Source organism: Microcaecilia unicolor, chromosome 8 (assembly GCF_901765095.1).
Source record: "Microcaecilia unicolor chromosome 8, aMicUni1.1, whole genome shotgun sequence".
In the NCBI taxonomy this organism is placed as follows: domain Eukaryota; kingdom Metazoa; phylum Chordata; class Amphibia; order Gymnophiona; family Siphonopidae; genus Microcaecilia; species Microcaecilia unicolor.
In genome coordinates, this window is record NC_044038.1 from 170225776 (window position 1) to 170252992 (window position 27217).

The 27217-nt window shown below is 45.7% G+C and overlaps 1 protein-coding gene across 6 annotated transcripts in view; it reads right to left on the minus strand.

Annotated features, from left to right (window-relative positions):
• The window catches only part of JADE2 (jade family PHD finger 2), a 159850-nt gene that overhangs the window by 67123 nt on the left and 65510 nt on the right, over positions 1–27217 (minus strand). For all 6 annotated transcript variants that reach the window (XM_030211683.1, XM_030211684.1, XM_030211681.1 and 3 more), the window contains exon 5: positions 365–534. In XM_030211683.1, coding sequence (XP_030067543.1) covers positions 365–534 — 170 coding nt within the window. The remainder of the gene's footprint in view (positions 1–364; positions 535–27217) is intronic.

Consider the following 27217-nt stretch of genomic DNA (forward strand, 5'->3'; position numbering starts at 1 on the left):
ATGCCGGGACGCCGCAGAGGAGGAGAGATGTTGATGTGGGGTGCCACTGTTGGGTGGTCCTGAGCCAAGAATAGGCCCACCTGTAGCTACGTCACTGGTACCTAGAGCTACCAACGGGGCAGATGGAAATCCTGATATGAATATGAGGTCACTGAAGTGAAAGCAAGTAATAACCTAGCTCAGCACCAGATGGTGGAAACATGTGCCCATGTAAAACCACAGGACAGAGATGAGTTACAACACTCTAAGGAGACACATGAAAGTCAGTTATGGCAATGAATTATTCTCAGGTTCTTCTATTAAGGGGACATTGTTGACAGTCCTGGTACCCCAAGAAACCATGGAAGCAAAAGACTATACTCACCTAACTCCTTCAGCTCCACGTTAACAAGCTCTAACCAATGCGAATCAACTTCATCAAGATCATAGCGGCAAGGCGGGCAGGAAGTGGTCCTGAAGACCTCTGGGAAGTCAGATCTAGGTTCTGTGCTCTGTGAAATTGGCAGGAGACATTCTTCTAGAGGTTCTAATACCCTAGGGAAGGAAACACAAAAGCACCGCACAAATAAAGTTCTTATTCTTAACAAACAAATGAACAACCAAAAACTACTTAAATGTAACGTTCCCCTTTTGTTATGAATAAAACAGAGAGAAGGGAAGCAGGGAGCCATACAGAGCAGCTAGTCCTGTTCACTGGACTGCCTTGAAACACAATAGGCCACTGCAACGTGGAAAGTGTTGTAATAAGGAGGAAAAGAGCGAGAATTTTCTTACTATCAATTCCCATTCTACAAATAAAACCTGTAGGCATTACTGTGCAACAGGGCTCAGCAGCTTCAAACTGGAAACTGCCATCACTGAACATCTTTTCCTGCCTTCTTCCATGAAGGGTTTCTACTTGTTCCAAGGACTCCTGCTCTAAAATGCACATCTCAATGGTGTTTTAAGTACCATGTGTTCACCCATATTAGGTTAACAGGTCCTGTAGAAAGAAGCAGCATGCCCAAACCATTTATGGGATGGTTAATCCTTGTATCTAGATTGCTCTTTAAGCAGGTATGGTCTTTTTGTGTATGGTGTACAGCGCTGCATATGCCTTGTAGAGCTATAGAAATGATAAGTAGTAGTAGTATGAGTGACTAGAATAGGAATGATAAGTAAAATGTCCATTCTACCACGTTCTCCAGCTGCCATGACATGTGTGACGTAGTCAGGGCCTGGATATGGATGGAGGAGAGGGCAGGGGAGAGAGGAGAGTTGCTGGACATGGATGGATGGAGGGGAGGTCAGGGGAGAGAGGAGAACTGCTGAACATGGATAGATGGAGGGGAGGGCAGGAAGGAGATGCACATGGATGGAGGGGAGAGAGGAGAAATTCTGGACATGGATGGAGGGAAGGGAAGACAAGAGGAAGGAGATGCACATGAATGGAGGGGAGGGGAGAGAGGCGAAATGCTGGACATGGAGTGGAGGAAAGACAGAGGAAGTAGACGCACAGGGATGGAGGGGAGGGAAGACAGAGGAAGGAGATTTACATAGATGGAGGGGAGAAAGGAGAAATGCTGGAGATGGATGGAGGGGGTAGAACTAAAATGCTGGACATGGATGGAGTAGAGGGAATAGAGAGGAAAGAGATTCATATGGATGGAGGGGAGGGAAGAAAAGAAAGAGGAAGAAGATGCATACTGACGGAGATGAGGGAAAGGGAAAAGAGGAGAAAAACTACACAGGAATGGAGAAAATAGGCAAAAGCTGGATCCACTCTATAACTTCTCCAGTCAAGTCTGCGGAGGACCCAGCTTTTACTTATGGATGTAGGGCAAGAAATGAAGAAGAAAGGAGGAAAGTAAAGAAATAAATGGAAAGGAAGCCTGGAAATGGAGTTAAGAGAACAGATAGAGAGCAGCAGAATCAGAGACTGGGACCAACATGATCAGAAAAAACAAAGTCACCAGACAACAAAGGTAGAAAAAATAATTTTATTCTCATTTTAGTGTTTGGAACATGGCCAATTTGAGAATTTACATCTGCTGTCTTCTTTTGCAGTGTATAGCAATGTGTTTCTTTCTGGTTTTCTGGTATTGTGCTGTATGCAGAGTCTAGCTTCTTAGGATTTCAGGTTAATTTTTGAAGAATTTGAAGAGGGGCTCTCTCTGTTCTGCATGTGTGACTGCAAGGCCATGTGTCTAAATAGGGATCTGTTTGTTAGGTTCTGAGATTTGGATAACATATTGTTTTAGGTTTGACAAGACTGTCGATGTTGGCATGAGTTGTCCAGTGTTTCCTCGAGTGGGACTACGGCTTTTTACTTTTGGGTATTCAGGAACACTTGATGGAGCAGAGCATCTTGGCCTCGCAGTGCCACTTCCTTTATAATGCTCTTTTGCTCATCAAGAAATAGATTCTGTCCTATTGGGTGGCAGAAGATTCACCACCACTATCTGAAGCTATGGTTTCTCAATGTGAGAGAAATGGCCTGTTTTGAACTTAGGACAGTGATGGCGAACCTTTTAGAGACCGAGTGCCCAAACAGCAACCCAAAACCGAATTATTTATCGCAAAGTGCCGGTACTCATTATGGGCGGGGTCACCACATATGACTCCACCCCTATGATAGCCACACACCTTACACCAGCCATGGCGCATATAAACAGACATCATTGAAAATATTATACTAGTGTAGGAGAAAAAAATAACATGACTTTCTTCCATTATAAATCATTTCTGTAAGCTGTTACAGCTCCAGTATGCCCAGTGCAAAATAAGACAGCAGATGTAAATTATCCAATTCGACATATTCCAAACACTAAAATGAAAATAAAATGATTTTTCCTACCTTTGTTGTCTGGTGATTTTGTTTTTCTATCCATATTGGTTCTAGTCGCTGATTCTGCTGCTCTCTATCTGTTCTCTTAACTCCGTTTCCAGGGCTTCCTTTCCATTGATTTCTTTACTTTCCTCCTTTCTTCTTCATTTCTTGCCCTCCATCCATGTCCAGCAACCATCCTCTCCCCTCCAGCCACAAATGACCAGCAGCCCTCCTCTCCCCCCTGCCCTACCTCCCAGCACCCAGCAGCACCCAGCACCAGGCTTCCCTCCCACCCAGCACCCACCATCAGGCCTCCCTCCCACCCAGCACCCACCATCAGGCTTCCCTCCCACGCAGCAACAGGCCTCCCTCCCACCCAGCACCCACCATCAGGCTTCCCTCCCACCCAGCACCCAGCAGCAGCAGCAAGCCTCCCTCCCACCCAGCAGTAGCAGGCCTCCCTCCCACCCAGCACCCACCATCAGGCCTCCCTCCCACCCAGCAGCACACAGACAGCACCAGGCCGTCCTCCCTCCCTCCCAGCACCAGGAACCCCCCATCTCCTACAATTTAAAAAGCATACCTCCAACCTCCTCAGTCGGGGTTAAGGCGGCGTGCGTCGGCAGCGAAGCGCCTTCGGCCTTCCCTGTCTCTCAAGCTCTGGTCCCAAGAGCTTGAGAGACAGGGAAGGCCGAAGGCGCGTCGAGCGAAGCACAAGCGCTTCCCTGCTGCTGCCGACGCACGCCGCCTTAACCCCGACTGAGGAGGTACGCTTTTTAAATTTTAGGAGGAGGGGGGTTCCTGGTGCTGGGAGGGAGGGAAGGAGGGAGGGAGGATGGGCGGGCTGTTGCTCGTTGCGTTGGAGGGAGGGCGGGAGGAAGGCCGAACTGGGAGGGAGAGTGGGCGGACCAGCGATGGCGACGGCGCGCGTGCCATAGGTTCGCCATCACTGACTTAGGATCTATCAGCACAGCAGTCCCACTGTCTCCCACAGCTGATGATAAGAAATGCTGTGGCGCAAGTTTTTACACTTGTATCCTGCAACAACTTAGACTGTAGCCTCATTTTGCACACCATTCATTTTCAATTTGGTATTGCTCTGTTGTTATTGTTTTATCTGACTGTTGCAATAAAATATATTTAAAAAAACCAAAACAAAAGAAAGGTGAATGTAGTCTAAGACTATTTCTTTTTTGGTGGTGGCAGGTGGCGGGAGAATATTGGGTTGCGTTCATTCAGCACCCCCAATCATTTTGAAAAGTTGGCTCCTATGGTATACCATGGGCAGGTCCTGACGCCCATATTCTTGTGCTGATTCGGAGTCTGCCATAATGCTGCAACTGCTCTTTTTTCCCTAGGGAATTCTCAATTTCATGAAAAGGTTCCTTGGCAGGATTGATAAATCTATGAAGAACCTCTTTTGCATGATGGTCAGGGTCCAACCTCATCTATGCAGGTTATTCAAGTTTGACTCCTTGAATAAGAATCAGCCCTTGGCCCCTCTCCCATCTTGATGATTTCACCTTTATTTTTTCCTTGTTCACTGTTCCACTTTGATAATAAACCTGATAGTTTATTAGCTCTGTTGTCCTGGACTAAGAATCCTGGTGGTTTGTGGTTTAGGTCTGTGGGTGCTTTCTAGGAAGTGTGGGACCCCTGGGAGTGTGGCCCCAGTGTCCTAGAAATCACCAGGGAATAACTTGAGAGTGGGGAGATTTGCCCATAGGCAAGCGGGACCCAGTTGGTGGGAGAAGGGTGTCAGTATAGAGCATGTGCACAGGTGCAGGCGGTCCTGAGCAGTGCTGAGGACAGACCCAAGTGGCCGCAGGGCTACTCCCAGGTGGGTGTTAGGTGTTCTGTGACGGGTATAGCAAGTTTTAATTATTATTATACATAGTAACATAGTAGGTGATGGCAGAAAAAGACCTGTACGGTCCATCTAGTCTGCCCAACAAGATAAACTCATATGCGCTACTTTATATGTATACCTGACCTTGATTTGCATCTACAATTTTCAGGGCACAGACCATAGAAGTCTGCCCAGTACTAGCCCCGCCTCCCATCCACCGGCGCTGCCACCCAATCCGCTAAGCTTCTGAGGACCCATTCCTTCCTTTATGTTTATCCCACGCATTTTTGAATTCTGTTACCGTTTTCATCTCCATCACCTCCTGTGGGAGGGCATTCCAAGCATCTACCACTCTCTCCGTGAAAAAATACTTCCTGACATTTTTCCTGAGTCTGCCCCCCTTCAACCTCATTTCATGTCCTCTAGTTCTACCACCTTCCCGTCTCCAGAACAGGTTCGTTTGCGGATTAATACCTTTATTAATTATTAAGAATAATAGTAAATAGGTTATGTAGAATACGATGTCACTCGTTCACATTTACAACTGATGCTTACCAAAGGACATGCATGTTGCCAAAGAGATCTTTCTTCTAAAGTTCATAGGATGTGATTTACATAGGCAACTTATGAAGATGCACTTGGCAATTGTTTTTAATCAGACACTTACTGCCCAGCAGCACAATCAGAAGTATTTATATCTGGCAGCATTTCTTGGAATTTAAGGATCTTCTGTCACCCTGCATGATGTACAGAATAATCACTTGGCGCTGACACTTCTATTAATTAATGCCGCTCTTGTGTTTTTCTCCTTTATCAACGTGTCCAGTTTTCTTGCATTAAGTTTTAGCTGGAACAGCGATATGATTATACCCTCTTCATTCTGCAAATTCTCTTAGAGTCACAATTCCAATGCTTTTTTGGTTTAGTGATGCTACAATGTTTACAGTAGATGAGACATGCTACCTTATTGAGCCTTTCTACATAAAGATATTTCTCACATCAGAAGTGTGCAGGCAATGAGATGTGCAACTGTTTCCAGTTCTGCTGTATGGAACCTGCATGACTGTTTTACTAGTCTCTTTTTTTGCTGGATGTGACCCATCTTGTTCCTAATCCACGGTCCCAGACTGCAATTATCAATCTCTCATTTTTAGGCTTCAATTCACCTTTCCCTAATCATTACTGTTTCTGGTTTTGATTGATCTAAGGTTCTAGCTTAAAAATGGAGGCCAAGAGAGGAGAAATCAGTAAATGGTGCTCAAAGTTAAGCACCGGGATGATCTGCACTAACAGATGATCGAAACCCAACGCTATTCCAAACAGCGCTCCAAAAATAGCGATGGAACAGCATGGGGTGTTATTAGACCTATGTTCAGAGATAATTGCATGCAAATTTAAGCATGCAATTATCTCTGACCATGGGGTAGAAGTGCGGGAGAATTGTGCCCGTGCATGCGCTCAGCACAATCATCCCACACTTGTTTGACAGGTCTGGGCTGTCAAAAGCTCAAACCTGTCAAACACAGGGGTTGGAGGTCCATGGGACCACCAAGCCCCAACTACCCCTGCCCCAAGCAACGGAGGCTGGAGGTCCGGCGGACCTCCGGTCCCCCCGATGATTCCCCCCCCCAGGTTCAGGGAGGGCTGGAGATCCGGTGGGTCTCCAGCCTCCCCCCCCCCAACGCCCCTCAACAAACAGTCTCTGGTGGCCTAATGGGCGACCGACCAACTAACCAATCCCCCCCCCCAGCAACAGGGGGGCTGGAGGTCTGCTGGACCGCCGGTCCCCCCTGACGATCCCCCCCCCCCAGGTTCAGGGAGGGCTGGAGATCTGATTGCCCCACTAACTCCCCAGCAAAGGGTCCCTGGTGGTCCAGTGATCAATCCGCCCCCCCTCCCTCCCTACCCCCTACCTTGTATGGTGTGTAGACCCGCCCAGCGCATCCCAGGATACACTGGGCAGGGCTGGGACCGCCATTTTGCGATGTCGAAGGAAGAGGCAGGCTACCTCCCTCCTCCAACCCACAAGGTAGAGGGATAGGGGGTGGGTAGGTAGGTAGGGAGGGAGGGGGGCGGATTGATCTCCAGCCCTCCCTGAACCTGGGGGGGGAATCGGCGGTCCAGCGGACCTCCAGTCCCCCTGTCGCTGGGGGGGGGGGGGGGGGTTGGCTGGTTGGTCGCCCACTAGGCCACCAGGGACTGTTTGTTGAGGGGAGTTAGGGGGGGGCTGGAGACCCACCGGCTCTCCAGTCCTCCATGAACCTGGGGGGGGGGGGGGTCATCAGGGGGGGCCTGGCAGCATGCAAATGCATGCTGGACAGGGCTCACCATTCCTCCCCAATGATCTGCAAACCCTAATGCTAGCTTGGACCTGGCGTAGGGTTTGCCACGGCCAGCGACCCAATCTTTGGCACACTGGTTGCTGATCATTGGGGATGAATATTTGTATCCCTGTTTTGCATGCATTTGCAGGCTAGTTGCGTTCAGAGCCCTCGAGCGTGTTGTTTCACGCGCTCGAGGGCTCTGATCATGGGGCGGTAGCAAACGCCGGTGCTAGTATGGCGCATACAGCCTCTAGTGCCAGTGTTTGCTTCTGATCATCCCCCTGTGAGGTAGTATTCTAGAAGGGGGACTGTGCGACAGTGCCCTTTATAGTGGAATTAGAAAAGGTTCAAAGAAGAGCGACCAAAATGATAGAGAAGATGGAACTCCTCTCATATGAGGAAAGGTTAAAAAGGTTAGGGCTCTTCAGCTTCGAAAAGAGATGGCTGAGGGGGGATATGATTGAGGTTTATAAAATCCTGAGTGATGTAGAACAATAAGAAGTGAATTGATTTTTTTACTCTTTCATGAACTACAAAGACCAGGGGACAATCAATGAAATTACATAGGAAATACTTGTAAAACAAATAGGAAGAAATATTTTCTCACTCAACGAATAGTTAAGCTCTGGAACTCTTTGCCAGAGAATGTAGTAACAGCGGTTAGCGTATGTGGGTTTAAAAAAGGTTTGGACAAGTTCCTGGAGGAAAAGTCCATAGTCTACTATTGAGACAGACATGGGGAAGCAACTGCTTGCCCTGGGATTTGTAGTATGGAATGTTGCTACTTTGAGATTCTGCATGGAATCTTGTCACTCTTTAGGATTCCAGAATCTTCCTATTCTTTGGGGTTCTACAGGGAATGTTGCCACTATTTGGGTTTCTGCCAGGTATTTGTAACCTGGATTGGCCACTGTAGGAAGCAGGATACTGGGCTCAGTAGACCACTGATCTGACCCAATGTGGCTATTATGTGGATTTTGCACACCAGCATTTACGCCTGCCAAATCGTGGTGTAACTGCACCAAGTCAGCAGCACAAGTGTTTGACTGCACCTGGCTCAATCACATTTCCTTTCTGAAACTTCACATCCGAACCCAGCTGTCTACAGAGACCAGCATCGCCCGGCCAAACATGAGAAAGAGCACAGCACTTACATGTAGGCGCTTGAAATGACTCAGGCATCTCTGCATTCCCCAAATTCTGTAAATGGCCCCCAAAGTTAGGTGTACAGTTATAGAATTCTAGTGGTGCTAACATTATTGAATTTACCCCCATGAAGTAGAGAGCAGAAGGGGAAGGGATTTAACATACTGCCTTTCTGTGGTTACAATTAAAGCAGTTCACATATCACATACAGGTATTTTCTCTGTCCCTGGTGAATTCACTCTCTAAGTTTTGTACCTGGGGCAATAAAGGGTTAAGTGACTTGCCCAGGGTCACAAGAAGCTGCAGTGGGAATCAAGCCCGGTTCCCCTGGGTCTCAGGCCACTGCATTAACCCTTTGCCTACTCCTCCCTGGACACATTTGTGAGCATCCTGACAACAGAGAGAAGGAAACAAGTCAGTTGAAGAGTTACTGGTTGACAGCCTCATCCTGTAGGCTGCCAAGCAGACATTCCTGTGGCCTGGGATGTGCTCCAGGATGAAGCTGGAAGTAACACTTGTTTTGGGAATGAGCAAATAAATACTCATAAATAGTCAGTTAAGCCAGCAGCTCCCAAAACTGTTCTACTGACCTGACCTCCCCCCCCCCCACTTCATTTTTGAGGGGATCCACAGCAAATATATATGAGATAGACTTGCATACACGGTAGATTCAGTATATGCAAATCCATTTCATGAATATTTATTTATTAGGATTTATTTACTGCCTTTTCATTGCAGAAATGCTGAAAACCTGTCTGGCTGTGGGAGATCACAGGGAGAGGTTTGGGAACTGCTGAGCAATGTTCCCTGTAAGCTGTGCGGGAGTCCTCCACCGACATTCCTGCCAGTGGGTGGTGCTGTTTCAATATCACATTTTCAATAGCCAGAGGAGACAGGCAAGATCTGCAGGACTCTAGAGGAATCTGCCTGTCCCTAGCAATTGAGAACACAATACTGAATCACCGCCCCCGCCCCCCACCCCGCAGTAGTGCAGTTGGAGAACTCCCACTCAGCTTAGAGGGAACATTAAGGCATCAGGGCAATTCTCTAAATGGGTGTGTGCAGTTATGCACGTCTTGCACCCTTGAGTGCCTTAGCATGTAACTGCAAGGTGGGTTTACATGTAGGTGGAGCATGGGAATGCCTATAAGTTATGCACATAGCATGACACACTGAGCTTCGTACCTATGTCAACTTACACTCATATTTTAGAATGGCATCTTGGCACTTAGATGCCATTATAGAGAACTGGGCATTCAGTGTATGGAATCAGAGTACCTAACATAAGGCATTAAGGGGCCCTTTTACTAAGATGCATGTCTACACGCACCCAATGCACGCCAAAATGGAGTTACCGCCCGAATAGCATGGCTGTTGAGGTAATTTCATTTTTGGCATGCGTCCAATAAGTGTGTCTTAAAAATATTTGTTATTTTCGGGCACGCGTAACGGACGCAAGCCAAGTGGCATTTGACACACCTAGGCCATTACCGCCCAGATTCTTTACTGCTAGGTCAATGGCTGGCGGTAAGGTTTCACACTCAAAATGGACACGCGGCACGTCTATTTTGGGCAAAAAAAAGACCTTTTTTACAGGCGCGCTAAAAAATGGATCGGTGCGCACCCAAAACCCGCGCCTACACTACCGCAAGCCATTTTTCAGCGCACTTTAGTAAAAGGAACCCTAAGTTATAGAATTGCTCCTCATGCTTCCAATCAGAAGGGACTGGATGTCATTTCACATCTCTAATGTTGATTTCCACTCCTGACCCTTCAGTGAATCACCTTCACTACAGCAATGAGAGTTAATTTCAGAATGAAAAAAAATACCGTTCAGGGGACCAAACTTTCTGTCTGCAATATCCCTGCACCCTAGGACAGGATCAGGAGCTTGTATGAAATAAAACTACCTTATTTATAGGATGGTTACATTCGTTCTCCAACCCTGCTAACATTCGTTCTCCAACCCTGCTATCACAATGTTGTTTTCCTTGTTCTAGCATGACTGCAAAGTCATTTCAGACTGCATTAGTCATACAGCCAGCGTCAGAGACCTGCTTCTCACGTAGCAAAAACATGCATTTGTCTTACGGCCCAGCAGCATTGCTGAGGGCCTGGCGTTTGGAGACATTTATCATTCCTAACAGATAAAGGTGAAGAGCAGGCCACAGAGGAAGTAAGACCAGTAAGCCAGAGCTACTACTGAAAGGTGTGAGCAAATGTAAATAAAAATAAATAAAATGAAGCCTACTTTGAACAAGTTGGGATCTCTGGCCTGAACTTGTAACTTTCTAGCTTCAAAGCAGATCAAGTCTTTACCAGCTCCTGTCACTGACCTACTGTTCCTCTATTTGCTCTGCACATCTTCCTCATCACTCCATCCACTTACAAAGTTCGGATCCAACATTGGAAATAATTTAACCGGGCAGGAGAGGCATCGAACATCCGGGTATATGCGGCTCTCTCTTATGTGCTTAAGTGCAATATTCAGCACTTAACTGCCTAAGAAACACCCATTAAAGATAGGACTGAGTTTTATGCAGTTGGATTTGGCCACTTAACTTTGAAGGTTAAGTGCTGAATACTGGCACTTAACTACATAAGTGCCGACTCCGTCCCTGGACCGCCCACAAAATTGCCAGCTACAACTTTAATGGTTAGTGCTGATACGCAGAGATACTAATTAGTTAAGTGCCTCTGAATATCAACAGATATCCCCCCCCCCCCCATACAAGCAATTTCCGGCCCGTTATATTGTTTCAAATATGAACCCCTAAGTTTGTACCTGAGATACTAGAGGGTTAAATGACCTGGCCACGATCATAAGCAGGCTGCAGAGGGATTTGAATCCCAGCTTCCCAGTCCAGTGCACTAACCACTAGGCTGATGTTAACTGTGGAATATCTCTGTTTAGTTGTTCTCATCTAATCTACTATCTAATGTGGGAGTGGGATTTTTACAGCCAAAGTTCAGGCTTTGATGTTCCAGGATTTATTTTGAATGCTTATTACCAGATGCCTCTGTAATCTGGACGTTAGATTTAATATACTTTTAATTATATTCTGTTTAATTTGTTCCTTAATGTCAAAGTTCTGCTGCAATTCTTTTACTTACGATTTGTGATAAGACCGATCTGTTTTATGATTAATTTTGCTTTGTATCATGATTCGTTCTTTTCCCTTTTCAATTATCTGCTCCTTAAGAAGGCAGAATATACATTTTACATTAAAATTTCCAGCTATGAGATCTTTCTGTGACATTCAATAGCACAAAACTCATTCCACCTAAGTGCTACCTAAGCTATCTGTTCACTGACACTAAAAAAAGCCCATTTAAAGCCCTCCTCAAGCTGCTCAGTCTCTCATTCTTTTTCCCTAAAACACACAGGTCAAAGGCTGAACACAATCATGTTGGGGGGAGTAGTAACTAAAAAGAAAGAATGCCTAAACCGAAATCATGACTCTGCATCTCTTAGGAAATAACTGGCATCCATGATTTATAGCACCATAAAACGCTCCTCTTTTTCTCCAATGCTTCAGAGTGGAAAACACAGGCCCTTTCAATTCCTAAATTAATGGAGCAAGATAAACCTTCTCATAAAATAAAAAGGTCTCATTTCCTCCTTCTTTCGTTTGCACATAGCGACCTATTGGAAATTTAAGTATAACGGCTCCACAATTAACCTACTGCCCTGACTTTTACAGGGGCAATTTTGAACGAACTCTGTTGTGTGCAATCTATGAGGGCACCTTTTGGTTTGCACACATTGGGAGTAATTTTTCTAAATGCTTTCTGCATAAGTACATAAGTATTGCCTCACTGGGCAGACCAAAGGTCCATCAAGCCCAGCATCCTGTTTCCAACAGTGGCCAATCCAGGTCACATATACCTGGCAAGATCCCCCCAAAAAGTTCAATACATTTTATGTTGCTTATCCCAGAGATAAGCAGTGGATTTTCCCCAAGTCCATTTAAATAATGGTCTATGGACGTTTCCTTTAGGAAGCCGTCCAAACCTTTTTTAAACCCCGTTAAGCTAACTGCCTTTTCCACATTCTCTGGAAATGAATTCCAGAGTTTAATTACACGTTGAAATGAAGAAAACTTTTATCCAATTCGTTATAAATGTACTACTTTGTAGCTTCATCGCATATAAAGTGTATTTCACAAGCAGAAACTGGCTCTTTTAAAACTGTACAGCCAACTACGCACACCGACAAGATGGTACATACTGATACAGTACATACACTGTGCACGGGTGTGCCCAGGGCCATAGGATGGGCAGAGTGGGACCACTGGATGTGCATATACAAGTACACATTTGCAGGGTGATTCTAAAACTGGGCGTGTGTGCCATATGCACGTTGAGATAATTGGTACTTATGCGTCAAAGTGCACTACAACCTACTGTATAAAATAGTGCATAAGGGTTCACTTTACACAAGACCATCTCTACTTGAGGAAGCAGGAGAAAGCTTGGCTCTTCACCCAGGCCTTTAACGGAAGAAGTAACTAACTTGCTAGTCACACACAGAAGGAGTGACACTGGCAATCATAGGAGCCAACTTTTCAAAATTATTTGGGTGCTAAGCCTAGTGGAAATAAAACCTCCCTAGACACATACATGGAATTTTCTCAATATTGGGGGTGCTCTAGCACCCACAGCACCCGGGCAGGCACCTTGGTATATGGTATATTTTTTGTGTCAATAGAACAAGAACAGAGTTGTTACATGATTCTTTTAAGTTGCAATTTCCTAGTTCAAGGGGGCTACTATCCAAAATGTTTTTTCAATAGAATTTGCTTATCTAGCAGCACAACAGTGGAATTCTGTTCCTTATCAAGTTTGGATATTAAGGAATTAAGTACCGTTTTGAAAGTTTTTAAAGGACATTCTTTTTAAAAAGAACCCCCACCAGCTGAAGTGTTTGTCCCACGCTGGTCTCGCTGCATTACCTACCCCGCTCTTCTCAGTCTCGCCTTGCACAATTGTTTTCGTGAAACTGAGCATGTGCAAGTTTCATTAAAATGAGCGTGCACGGCACGACTGAGAACAGGACAGGCAATACGAGACTAGCGCAGGACAAATGCTTCAGCTAGTGGGGGTTGGGGATCCTCGCCAGCCAAGACGGTGGAGGGGGTGGCAGTGGCAGCAGGGGGGTGGCAGCGTGGAGGAGGGCCAAAATGAGACCCCCTTTTTGGGCTCTGGCCCCCCCTCCCATCGAGGTCTGGCTACACCTCTGGTACCTAGAGGTCTACCCTGCTCAGTGCTACGCTATGCATTACTTCTGCCTGCCTAGGTGGTGAGTGCAGGAAAAATCCTCCCAGACCACCACTTTGTGAACAGACCTCTCTGTCTTTAAGCCCTTGCTTGTCATCCTGAGAAATTTCTTGTTCTCTTTGTATGTGGTGAAACCTGCAAAGGCCGCAGAATTTTTTATTTTTTCCTGCAGGACCATCCTGAAGAATCAGCACCTGTAACCCCTGTGCTGCTGTTTCCAGCTCTGAAAGTTCCTGCACACCTTCCTGCAGATCTCCCTAGCAGGGGCGTAGCCAGACACCCAATTTTGGGTGGGCCTGGGCCCAAGATGGGCGGCCAGAAGAACTCCGCCTTGTCCCACAAATGATTTGGTCTCTCCCTCTCTCGCCTGCATGTCATAGGTTCTTTCAAACATCCCCCCTCTCCTGCAAACCTTTTAAATAGCAGCTTTTCACCAGCAGCGAACAGCAACTAATACACACTGCTCATGTTGGTCCCACAGTCTTCCCTCTGATGCAACTTCCTGTTTCCGCATAGGCGGGAATACATCAGAGGGAAGGCTGTGGGGCTGGTGCGAGCAGTATTTATCAGTCGCTGCTCACTGCAGATGAAGATCTGTTATTTACAAGGTATGCAGGAGGGACAGTTGTTGGGAATTTTTGGCTAGTGGGGCTTGGGGATCTCTGCCAGCCACATCATAGATGTGCTGCTACTGGGTGGGCTTGAGCCCAAAATGGGTGGGCCTGGGCCCACCCGAGCCCAACCTTGACTACGCCACTGCTCCCTAGGACTATTCTACAGACCCCCTTCTTCTTTCAGGGAATGCCAGCAGTTATCCCATATGAAAAACGGTGTATTTTCAGAACCTATCACTGTGCAGTTCATCTGGGAAGAACATTCCAACAGCTCATGGGGGTAGGAAATCCAGCTGTGATTCCTTCTAACCAGACTGCAGGTCCAACCTCAACAACTTGCTGAAGTGCCTCTAAAGCATGTTTGGAGGATTTATGTTGCTGCTGGTAATTCAAAAGGATGTAACATCTTCTCTGCGATTTGCCTGTGGATATGGACTTTGTAAACAGCTTAATCCCTGAAAATAAAGCCGACAGTTTTAGAACCACCACTTGTGATTCCAGTCAAAATTTAACTGTCTGGATAGGAGCCATCAGTGGAAGAAGAAAAAATTATGGTTTCCCTAAGCCTGTGCTAAAAAGGAGAGGTGACATCTGCATCCATCTGGTCAATCCAAGGAAGCATTCACACCCTCCCCCTCGCTTGTTCACTATTTCACTTGTCTGAGTACAGACTAATTAGAACCCAGAACCGAACCTGTTGAATTCAGAAGAGAAAAACCCTGGGCACTGTTACATTTGGCACCGGCTCAGATGATCCTCAGCTGTGAGGAAGTGAAGATAAAACCAAAGAACATGCAAAGTCAATGTTCCTGCATCATTTTAGGAATCCAGGCCAGCCCAAGCAGACCTCACCTTCATAAGCCATCATATTCCCTGTTTCATGCGACCTGACAAATAGTTTTGGAAAGGCTTATGCTGTAATAAAAAAAAAAACGAAAAAGAAAAAAAAAAACAGATAAGCAACTAACAAGGTAAGCAAATAAGCACCATGTTTTCAGTCACACCAGACTGTGTCCTCGAAGATACCAGGCTCCCTAGTGATGGGAAGCAAGAAGCAGAGAACGGTTCTGAAGCTGTGAAAGGTTTCTCAGTGGGCCAGGAGTATGTGAGAAATGTCAGCTATGAGCACAGTCTGTCTGACTCATGCAAGCTTTGGAATATTGAAATAGAGGCAAGAAAGGTAGGAGACAGCTGGAAGATAACACAAGAGAATAAAAAACAAAACACTCCAGAGCAGAGTGATTAAAATATACCAGCAGTAAATTACTAACTAGCTTCTCCTGTTCCATTTATCTGATCCCAAATTCAGTACTATTAAGTCGTGGTCTTCTCTGTAAGGTCCGGGAGATAGCGGCAGACCTCATCGACCCTACCAATGACATAAGAACATAAGAGTAGCCATACTGGGTCAGACCAATGGTCCACCTAGCCCAGTATCCTGTTTCCAACAGTGGCCAAAGTCAGGTCACAAGTACCTGGCAGAAACCCAAAACGTGGCAAAATTCCACGTAGAACCCCAAAGAATAGCAAGATTCTGGAATCCTAAAGAGTGACAAGATTCCATGCGGAATCTCAAAGAGTAGCAACATTCCATGTAGAACCCCAAAGAATAGCAAGATTCTGGAATCCTAAAGAGTGACAAGGTTCCATGCAGAATCTCAGAATAGCAACATTCCATACTACAAATCCCAGGGCAAGCAGTGGCTTCCCCTTGTCTGTCTCGATAGCAGACTATGGACTTTTCCTCCAGGAACTTGTCCCAATCTTTTTAAAACCCAGATATACACTAACCGCTGTTACTACATTCTCCGGCAAAGAGTTCCAAAGTTTAACTATTTGTTGAGTGAAAAAATATTTCCTCCTATTTGTTTTGAAAGTATTTCCATGTAACTTACTTGAGTGTCCCCTAGCCTTTGTACTTTTGGAATGAGAAAAAAAATCGATTTACTTCTACTATTTCTACACCACTGAGGATTCTGTAAACCTCAATCATATCTCCCTTCATCTGTCTCTTTTCCAAGCTGAAGAGCCCTAACCTCTTTAGCCTTTCTTCATATGAGAGGAGTTCTATCTCCTTTATCATTTTGGTTGTTCTTCTTTGAACCTTTTCTAATTCTGCTATATCTTTTTTGAGATATGGCAACCAGAACCGAATGCAGTACTCAAGGTGAGGTTGAACCACCTCTGGAACAGCTGGCGATTTCCTATCCACCCCGCTCAGCTCTGAGTGAGTACGAGGGATGTGGAGACCGGACTCCTGAGCTATTCCCAGGAGACTGTGAGAATTGTGGGGGAGTTTGGGCACTGTGGAGCTCAAACTTATTGAGGCCCTGATGCTCAAAAGCAAATGCAGGCAATGGAGGCCAATAGCACTGGATTAGCGCCTGAATTAGAGGCTGGGAGCATGGGAATCAATGAGCTCCTTGAGATCAGCGCAATGAACATGCAAAAGTAATCAAAGGCATGTAGAGCAGGTAACTTCTTATTCCCTCCAACGCTCAACGAAGAACACAGTAAAAAAGGGTGCCCTTACCGCTGGAAACTCTACGTCAACTTGAAGCTGGGAGAGTGTTGTACCAAGGAAGGATATGGAAATGGAACTGTACAGGTATGGGAAGTTTCAGCTCTAAAACAGTTTCTTTTTCCTTTTCTTCTTTTTGGGGAGTAATATCTTTTTCCTACATTTTTCTGAATATTGCTCTTCCCATAAAGGCTATTTTCCGCACTCTTACTGTCTCTCAACCCGTCTTTCCCTCTCCCCCATTTATTCCCACCCCACATACGTTTTTAACAACAGTACACATCCTTTCCCAACTCTACCAAAGGGAGTCTCTACCCCACCCCTCCAAACTGCCTCACCCACCAGTTTGTAAATCCCCTTCTTATCTTCCACAGAAGCTTGATGCCCGCATCATCTCTGGAAATGTTGTTCTCTTTTCTTCTGACACCACAGGCTCTTGGGCCTAGATGCTCAAAACTCCAGTGCTGTACTGAACAGAGACGGAGAAATAGCGCTGGAACAGGGCATCAGAAAGACTCCCTAATGCTCAGCAATAATGAGATGCAGATACAGGGCGCACTCAAACAAAATAAAAAGATATAAATGTTTCCAAGACTATTTTCTGAGGGGACAGTGCAGTGGCATAGGTACCGGTGGCCTGGGTGGGCACAGGCTCACCCAGCGGCAACACCTCACTCTCCTCTCTCCCTCTCCTCTGCCGGTGACCCAACATCTGTCCCTCTCTCTGAATTCCCCCGTCCCTCCAAGGTGTTGCCAGCTGTAGCAGTGATTCATATTTGCTGCCCGCGCCAGCCCCACAGATTTCCCTCTGCCGGGTCCCACCCTTGCTGATGTCACTTCCTGTTTCTTCACTGGTGGGACCTGGCAGAGAAAAGCCTGCAGGGCTTGTATAGGCAGCCACAAGTAACGTCTCAAAGGTGCACCAGGGAGGGATGGGGTGGGAAGGAGGGATTAAAAGAGAGGGGAATTTGCTAGGTCACGGGCAGGGGGAGAGAGATGCGGAATGCTAGGACCAGGGGGACAGATAGTGGGAGAGATGTTGGATGTGGGAGAGGAAGGGAAAGCAAACCCCCTGTACTGTATATATCTATGGGGGAGAGGGTTGGGAAGGGCAGAGGAGATTTTAAGCTACTGGTGGGGGGGGGGGGGGGGGGGGGTTGTTGGAAGGGTCCAGAAGAAAGCTCACACGTGCAGGTTTATGCTGTAAAAAGAGGTAATATTCGCATGCACTGTGCAGATTCTTGCTCTAAGCGTGGGGGTGACAAGGGTTGCTGAGTGGTTTAGTGCTTTGGGATTACAGAGATGTCACAGGACAGCAGGCATAGAACTGAAATTGTCAGAGCACTGCACTCCCATCGCTGTTGGACATGCCTCCTAGTGAAAAGCTAGACTGTTTTTTTCTGCTCAAAGCATCTAGAGGAGGGAGTGATATGATAAATGACAGGAATGACTCATTTCACAAAGATCCTGCCAAAGGTTATTACAGCAGGAAACCTCCAAGGCTCTGCTGTAGGGTGCGGTGCGATCTGCACACTGTTTGTTCTCTTTTGTCCTGCTCACTTCTTCCGAAATGACATCAAGGCACAGCAGCGACTGAAGTGGGCAGGAGAGAGGCGGAAAGTGGATAAAGGTTATTAATCTGTCAGCAAAATCGACCGGAGTTCCTGTGTTTGGTGTAAAATATGAAACTGAACTTTCTGCTCCAGCAGGGCAACCTCGTCAACCCGATCAGACCTGCAGCAACTGCAAAGAAGCATTGCCAGTTTCTAAATAGAAAGTCTGGTGCAAAGAAGGGTCACAGATAGCAATTCTGGAGTCCGAAACTGTAGACAGTGACAGGGCGAGAACTTTGGTTTAGACAATCAACGACTGCTTTCCACCTTTTAGAAAAGCCCCACTGTGCTAAACAGGCCGTGCTGAGCTCGGGGGGAGGGGGGGCCTGCAGCACTAGGACAGTGCAACCGGCCAAGACCCATGTGACAGTGGCAGGTGGGAAGGCAACTTGTGTGGGGTCCGTTAGATGATGTCACCCGCACAAGACTAGAGGCTTAGATTGTGAGCCCTCTAGGGGCAGAAAAAGTACCTGCATACAATGTGTACAGCACTGCGTATATCTGGTAGCACCACAGAAATGTCTTCCTCAGGGGTCAAAAAGGTGTTTAGGAATGGAGTGTATGAACCTCTAGAAAAGAGGTGCAAATGTCATCGGTGCAGTTCACAGTCTGCAGTGAAAAGTGGACTGCACTGATGACATTTGCACCTCTTTTCTAGAGGTTCATACGCTCCATTCCTAAACACCTTTTTGACCCCTGAGGAAGGCTCTTTAGCCAAAACACGGACTGTGTAGGGTCCCAATAAGCTTTGTTTTCGGTGCTCTTACTACTGCGCTTTGGGCTGGTCATTTGGACTTGGTTCACTTCCATCTTTGTGTACTTTGCTTTGCTTTTTGTGGAAGACGTGGACCCCTTTTCTTGAGCACTACAGAAATGGCATATTGAACTACAGCAAAATATATGCTTAACAACACAGGGCATCCGGATATTAATTACATCTAATGGACATATCAAACACAGTTTTCATGTCTAGCTTCTTAGTCTTCACTCCCAGTTCTCAAGTGCCACGAATAGATCAGGGTATCAGAATATCTTTAATGAATATACATGCTGGAGATCTGCATGCCTACTACCTCTACATGCATATTCATTAGGGATATCCTAAAAACCTGACCTGTTGGTGGCCCTTGAGGCCTGGGAGGGGCCAAGGGTCTAGCTCTGGGGTGGGCAACCTCGGTCCTTGAGGGCTGCAACCCACATGGGTTTTCAGGCTCTCTCCAATGAACATGGAGTGGAGGAGTGGCCTAGTGGTTAGAGTGGTGGACTTTGGTCCTGGGGAACTGGGTTCGATTCCCACTGCAGGCACAGGCAGCTCCTTGTGACTCTGGGCAAGTTACTTAACCCTCCATTGCCCCAGGTACAAATAAGTACCTGTATATAATATGTAAGCCGCATTGAACCTGCTATGAGTGGGAAAGCGCGGGGTACAAATGTAAGAAAAAAAACATGCATGAGATCTATTTGCATGCATTGCCTCCATTGTATGCAAATAGATCTCATATTCATTGGAGAAATCCTGAAAATTTGACTGGGTTGCAGCTCTCAAGGACTAAGGTTGCCCACTACGATCTAGCTGTCCTAAAACCAATCACACATGTGTTTTGAGAATTAAGGCCAGCCCAGAAGGAAATACACCAGTTCCAGTTGAAAATGCACTGGCATTGTCATCTGAAACAAGGCCAAATACCAGTTTCGGGCTGGTTTTGGCACTGAAGCTGAAACCGAAATTGAAATTCGATTGGCCTCTAATAGGTTGGAGACCCAGTGTGAAGAGCTTTACGAGTCACGGTAAGGATTTTATGTTGAATTCTGAAACATACGGGCAGCCAATGGTATTGACAGAAGAGAGAAGTAACATGACTGTAGCATCTTGCACTAGTGAGCATCTCTAAACATGGCCTAATTAATATAAAGGCCTGTTTTCAGCCTGCCATGTCTCAGTAAAGATCACTGGACAATGCTGTATGGATAACCTTAGGCCTGCTATTTGAGCGGCCTAAGTTACTTGACAACTCTTGTTCTCCAGTGTTGAATATCACTGATGACTGGCAAAAGCAAACTGCATCTCAAGAACCCTTCCAATGCCATCTTTTTATTTCTCCATGTAAATTCCAAAGGCCAAAAATAAATAAATAATTCATTGAGCAGAGGGAAATGTTAGCCACTGGGCATGGTTTGCCTAATTCCAACTTTCAGCTGGACAAACCGTCTGAATACGAGTCAAAACGCTTCCCCCAGCTCCACGAGATGCTGAATGGGAATAAAGCCTTAAGTGGATTCAACGAGCCAAGGTGAATTATGCTTAGCGGAGGCACGCATGGAGTGAGCCTTGAGGGGCAGTGGCTGGGCTTCTATTTCTCGGTTGTATCTTGCTTTATTGTCTTTTGATATGCCTGTCCTGTATTATACTAGTAAGTGGGAGAAAGCCTTGGGATCCACTTAGGAATATGAACAAGTACTTAAGGTCTCTATAGGTACAAATCTTATCGAGAATGAATATGAAATATTATACCAGTGGTACTATACTCCCCAGTGCCTTATGCGCGTATTTGGACATGGCTCCAGCCAATGTTGGTGGAACTGCAGAACGCTGGGGGATACGTACAATATCTGGTGGTTTTGTCCTCAGGCCCAACTGTTCTGGACAGAATTTTTACAGACTCCTCAACAGATGCTTCAGATAACTTACCCACTCAAAGCAGAACACTGCTCGTTGCATTTTAAATCTTGGGGGAGGGTCAGAAAGAGTCTCACAAGCTGGACTAGTGTCTTTGTGGTGGGCAAGCTCGCTATAGCAGCAGCAGCACGGAAACAATCTACGATGCCAGTGATAACTACAGTACCCCACAAACTGGATTATATGTGAAAGAGATGACCAAACTGACTACAATATGGACTGGTCGTTTACTGGGCTTTCATAAAGTTTGGGATGTTTAAAATACTTGGAAACTTGCATTGGCAAGTGCATGAGATGTGATACCGCTTGCTTCTCTCTCACCATATCGTGGGGTCAATGTTTCCAGATGGTCACTACCCCACAGCAGGGGGGTGGGGTGAGTTTAGCTTTATCATGACATTTGAATTTGTTAAGTGTTCTTTGTGCCTTTTGGTTTTTGTACTGATTTGAAAACTCAATAAAAGTGTTAAAACCTCAAAAAAAAACCTTAAGTGGATTTAGCGGATCGGGGGTCTAATATTTAACTGTGAGGTAGAGAATAAATTCTTGCTGGGCTACTCTCCAGGACACAGAAGACCTTTTTCTCTTTCCTGTAAATGCTGTCAGTCCTGAGCATTCAAATTTTTATTTTCTTTGGCCAAATGGGAATATGTAATAATTATCAGTCTTTGATGTTTATTTCTTTAATCGGGAATGGTATTTCAAGGATTAGTCTCCATGACGCATTGTTTTTATTGAGATCTTGAGATACTGAGACTTTACTGGAAACCAATGAAACAGAAGTAAACAAATCCCAGCCGTTTGCTTTACAAAACAAACCTCAATTACTGATAGATCGTGGCTAGACTGGAAAACACAGAGCAACTGTTCCCATTTAGTCTTCAGGTCTAGCGTCCCCCCCCCCCCCCCCCCGCCCCCCAGCACTCTGTAGGCTGCTTGATAAAGAAATCCCCCACGGGAGCGTGTTTTAACCCCCCCCCCCCTCCCAGGACAGGCCACATTCTGGAGAGAGCATTAAAGAAGCAGCTCAAGACCTCTGTAAGGTTGACAGGCCAGGGAAACTTCCCTGGGCCAGGCAGTGCTAGTGTACAAGCTAACTGCAATCTCTGTCCTCTTCCTCCCCTTTTCAGTTCAGGCTGTGTTACCAAAACAAAGGTCCAAGAGAAATATGGAGTGTGGAAGGTGAGGAAAACATAGAAAATGGAGCCTTCTTTGCCACATGGTGCCTCAATGAAGGCCATCACAGTTTGTACGTACTGAGACACTAAAAATAATGGGCCTGATATTCACCTCTGGCATTAAACGCAGACATTCAAGGCCAGGCCACGTCCGGGTACTGGTACTGAATTTCCATAGCTGGCTATTCAGCACGTAACCAGCTTTGGGTTACTGCATAAAGATAGGAGTGGCCGGATAACTTCAAGTGCCACCTTCTCCCCCCCCCCCCCAGAACGCCCCCCAAAACAGCCAGTTTTTATGTCAGTTAAGTGCTGCTGAAAATTAGAGGTTGGCCACGGGTGATTTAACCAGCCAGAAGCCATTTCTGGCTAGTTAAAGCACTTTGAATATCGACGCCAATGTTACTGAGTGATCAACGTCTCATAATTCTAGCTAACAGTATCTGTACCTCAGGGTTTCACTCTCAAAATGAGGCCACCGTGATTTGTAAAAAATGGAAGACTTATTCCCTAATTCTATAAACAAACATGCGTAAACTGATGCTTAGTGGCCACATCTGTCCGCGCTGTTATAGAATAAGCCAGTTGTGCCCGCAAATTAATATAATAGTTGGCTAACTGAACTTAACAAATTATTGGCTATAATTAGAGCTAATTGGTGTTAATTGGCACCAATTTGCAGCTGTGGGCTCAACTGCCCCTATTCACTATTCTGGGCACGTAAATTCAAGGGTGCGGATCTACATTAGGGGGAACTGAGATGGAAGGGGCATGTGCGGGTCAGGGCGTACCCAGAATACACATGTGTAGGTTACAGAATACCTGTATTTATGTACGCATTTAGGCCCCCTCCTTTACAGAACAGTCGTTTAATGTACACTTTTCCAGCGCCTACATGTGGGCACCCAATATCGAACCTACTCTTAATGTACAATAAGAAATAGAGTACACATCATCTCATTCAATAATGGCGCACCTGCCTGTGTTATAGAATAGTTTATTTATTTTATTTGTTACATTTGTTTCCCACCTATTTGCAGGCTCAATGTGGCTTACATAGTACCGGAGATGCGTTTGCAGACTCCGGTGTAAACAAATACAGAGTGATGTTGAGATAAGATAAAGTTCATATGGTACAGCCACACAAGGGCATTGTACAACGGAAAAATTGTGTTATGTTCATTCCATATTTTAGTTTTGTTGTGTTGCAGGGATCAGGCATTTATGTTGGGTTGGTAGGGTATGCCTTTTTAAACAGATAAGTTTTTAGTGTTCTCTGGAAGTGTAGTTACATAATAACATAGTAGGTGATGGCAGACAAAGACCTGTACAGTCCAGCCAGTCTGCTCAACAAGATACCATATGTAACGAGTTTATGATGTGATACTTCATATGTCTACCTGGTCTTGATTTGTCCTTGCCATTTTCAGGGCATAGAACGTAGAAGTTCTGGTCTTGTTCTAAATTTCTGAAGTTGTCAAAGCCCCTGAAAAGCTCCACTCCACTAGTAGCTGAAGGTGACTTACATTCAGGTACACTGGGTATTTCCCTGTCCATGGAGGGCTCACAATCTAAGTTTCTATCTGAGGCAAGGGAGGAGTAAATGACTTGCCCAAGATCACAAGGAGCAGCAATGGGAGTTGAACCAGCCACCTCTGGATGTGCTCTAACCACTAGGCCACTTCTTCACTGGCAGGGGTGACTCTATCCACATATACAGGCTTAGCGGATATAGAGTAGCCTACTGGTTAGAGCTCTGGGCTGAGAACCGGGGGAACCCGGTTCAGATCCCACTCCAGCCCCTTGTGATCCTGGGAAGTCACTTAACCCTCTGTTGCTTCAGGTATGAGTTGACTGTGAGTCTTCCAGGGACACGGAAATACCTGAATGTACAGCCCCTCAATAGTTTTCAGTATTGCAGGTGGTGTATAAGAAATGAATGTACAGAGGGGGTAATTTTGAAAAGGTTCTTCCTCATGTGAAGCCTGTTTAATATGCAAATAAAGGTGTTTTCCAATTCTGCGACTACTTATACACAGAAAAAATACACACATGGAGCATGTGCATATCTTCCCACACTGACACTACAGTCTATCCAATACTCCAATAAAGAAGTGGATAGTCTGGGCGGAGCTGTGATGTACATGCATGTTTTATGAAATACACATGCAAATGCTTAGACGGCAATTCTATAAGGTACGCCAAAATGCTGGGCACTAAGCACAAATTCTATAATGGGATCTAGTGAGCAAGTGCAAGGTGATGCATGTGGGAAAAAAGAACCTGAATTATAGCTACGTCATGCAAGGTTCCACGTTAGGAGTTACAGACCAAGAAAGGAATCTGGGTGTCGTCGTCGATAATACACTGAAACCTTCTGCTCAGTGTGCTGCTGTGGCTAGGAAAGCGAATAGAATGTTGGGTATTATTAGGAAAGGTATGGAAAACAGGTGTGAGGATGTTATAATGCCATTGTATCGCTCCATGGTGCGACCGCACCTTGAGTATTGTTTTCAATTCTGGTTGCCGCATCTCAAGAAAGATATAGTAGAATTGGAAAAGGTGCAGCGAAGGGCGACTAAAATGATAGCGGGGATGGGACGACTTCCCTATGAAGAAGGACTAAGGAGGCTAGGGCTTTTCAGCTTGGAGAGACATGATAGAGGTATATAAAATAATGAGTGGAGTGGAACAGGTGGATGTGAAACGTCTGTTCACGCTTTCCAAAAATACTAGGACTAGGGGGCATGCGATGAAACTACAGTGTAGTAAATTTAAAACAAATCAGAGAAAATTTTTCTTCACCCAAAGCGTAATCTGGAATTCGTTGCCGGAGAATGTGGTGAAGGCGGTTAACTTAGCAGAGTTTTAAGGTTTAATAGTCTTTTATTGATGACAGAATCAAGTAAACAGGCAACAGACACGTTATACATAGATCAAATAGCATATCATTTAACAAACTAACAGAGATTGGCTAGTAAAGTAGTCATCAAATATCTCCTTTTTCTCCCCATCTGGCCCTCCGTTGCCCTTCCCTTCTCCAGGAAACTACTCCCTCTTTCCTTCATTTGGGGATCAACGTTCCCTTAGTTACATAACATAGAACTACTCAACAATTGTAACTTGCATCCATTCAGCCTCCAACTATCTGAGTGCCAACTTAGTGATGATCTTATCTTTTATATTGACCATTATTCCCTACGTCCCTTTCCACCCCCCCTGCCCTTGCCAAATTTAATTTACTAGGTGTTTCAAATTCTTTAATGTACAGACTCACCCCGTCATACATTCCTGCTGATACCAGCTTTCCGGTATGGATAGAGAGCCTGGTCTCCGATAGCTCTCCTCCATTCCGCAATTAGTTCAAGCACATACGACTACAGAGTATATGGGGCAAGTGCTGCACTGCTATATAATCCTCCTACCCTCTCCAGCGAGTTCCTTTTCAAATCCCCCCCTTCCCTTCGCCCTTCCCACCCCCTCCCCTTTTCTTTGCCCGGAGTCTGACACCTTTCCAAATCTAGCCACCTTAGACCCAAGAGAAAACAGGTTTAAACCACAGAGCCAGAGGCCTTCATGTTCCCCTAAATCAATGTATGTGTACCCAGGTGAACCCGCCTATCCTTTTGAGTTGTCTTTTCCAGCCCCTCTTTGGTAATCTGTTAGTCTGCTTTGGGGAGCTTGGTACCTATCACTGCCTGTTTAAATGGAATTGCACATTAATCTCATATTCTGCCCTCTCTTCCCCTAGGAACCACAAGTCCGTTGCACTGTATTAGCAGCTCTAAAAGTTTAGTAAATAACTCCTTCCTCTAGGAGGCAGGGTCTCCCACAGTGGTTCCCACTGCGCCCTGAACCGTTGGCCCGGTATACTGTCCATCTCTCTGACTCCACATCGGTCGACTCGCATTTGCTTAAGATTTGAGCCCGCCACACCTGCAGAGGAGGCTCCTCCTTGGCTCTCCAAAACTGCAAAATTGAATTAATACCGTAATACACTCCCAGGCGTAAAAACGCCTTGAACCCCTCAGGAGGTTCTGCTGTGTATTGAAAATTATTAAATAGTATATGGGGATCCCTGATAAAAGTACATTGCCAAATCCGATCTACCTCACACCCCACCCATTGCCAAAACCTTTCTACGTGTTTGCAACTCCAAAACATATGTCCCAGAGAGGCCATTCCATGATTGCATTTCGGGCAATTCCCATTTTCCGCAAACCTAGCCTTGAATGCTCTACTCGGGGATACATGGGTTCTTAGAAGCCACTTATATAACCTCTCTCTCTGTGGTATTGACAACCTTTGTCTGTATAAGGATTGCAGGTACTTTTTACAGAACTCGGGAGAGATCCCACATTCCAAGTCCCGTGACCACTTCTGGGCCAACCCTGTGTAATTCAGCTCTGCCGTTGAATCTTTAAGCTGTTGATGATGAAACTTCAAGGGAACAGAAAGTTGGGCTCCTAGGGTGAAATCCTCTGAAAGGACCTCCACCACATCCTCCGTTAGGTCTGTTCACTCTAAAGAGGCCAAATAATGTTTTAATTGGGCAAAGTGATTGCCCCCCGAAATCTTATATTTTTGCTGAAGCTCTGGGTAGAAGTACATTTTTCCTTCTTCTGTCACAACGTGCGCTAGGTACACCATTCCCTGTTTTTCCCATTTGCTAAAGATTCCGCCCCCTTGACCTGGTGGAAAAGCCGGATTGTTATGGATCGACAGCCAGAGGGATACCCGGGCCGAGAAGTGATGTCTCCTACATATCCATCTCCAGGTCTCCCTGAGAGTTCGCAATAGTGGATGTATTTTAAATACATCCGCGGGCAGGGCAGCCCCGGTATACAGCAAAGAACTGAAATGTATCCCCGGGATCCTGGAAATCTCCACAGATGTTACGGAGAAATCCGAGGTCCCCCGGTACCAGTCGTTGATATGTCTCACGGAGCAGGCAACCGTCAGGAACTTAATATTCAAAAGACCCATTCCTCCTGCGTCCCGTGGTGTTGTAAGTTGCTCATAAGTTAATCTAGGTTTTTTTCCCTTGCCATAAGTACCCCTGTATTATTTTTATGAGTTTTTTATTGTCCTTAGATTTTAAAAAGAGGGGTAACTGCTGAAATATATAAAGCCACTTGGGAGCTATCATCATGTTGAAGAGCGCAATTCGGCCCCAAATTGTAAGCGGTAAATCTTGCCACATAGA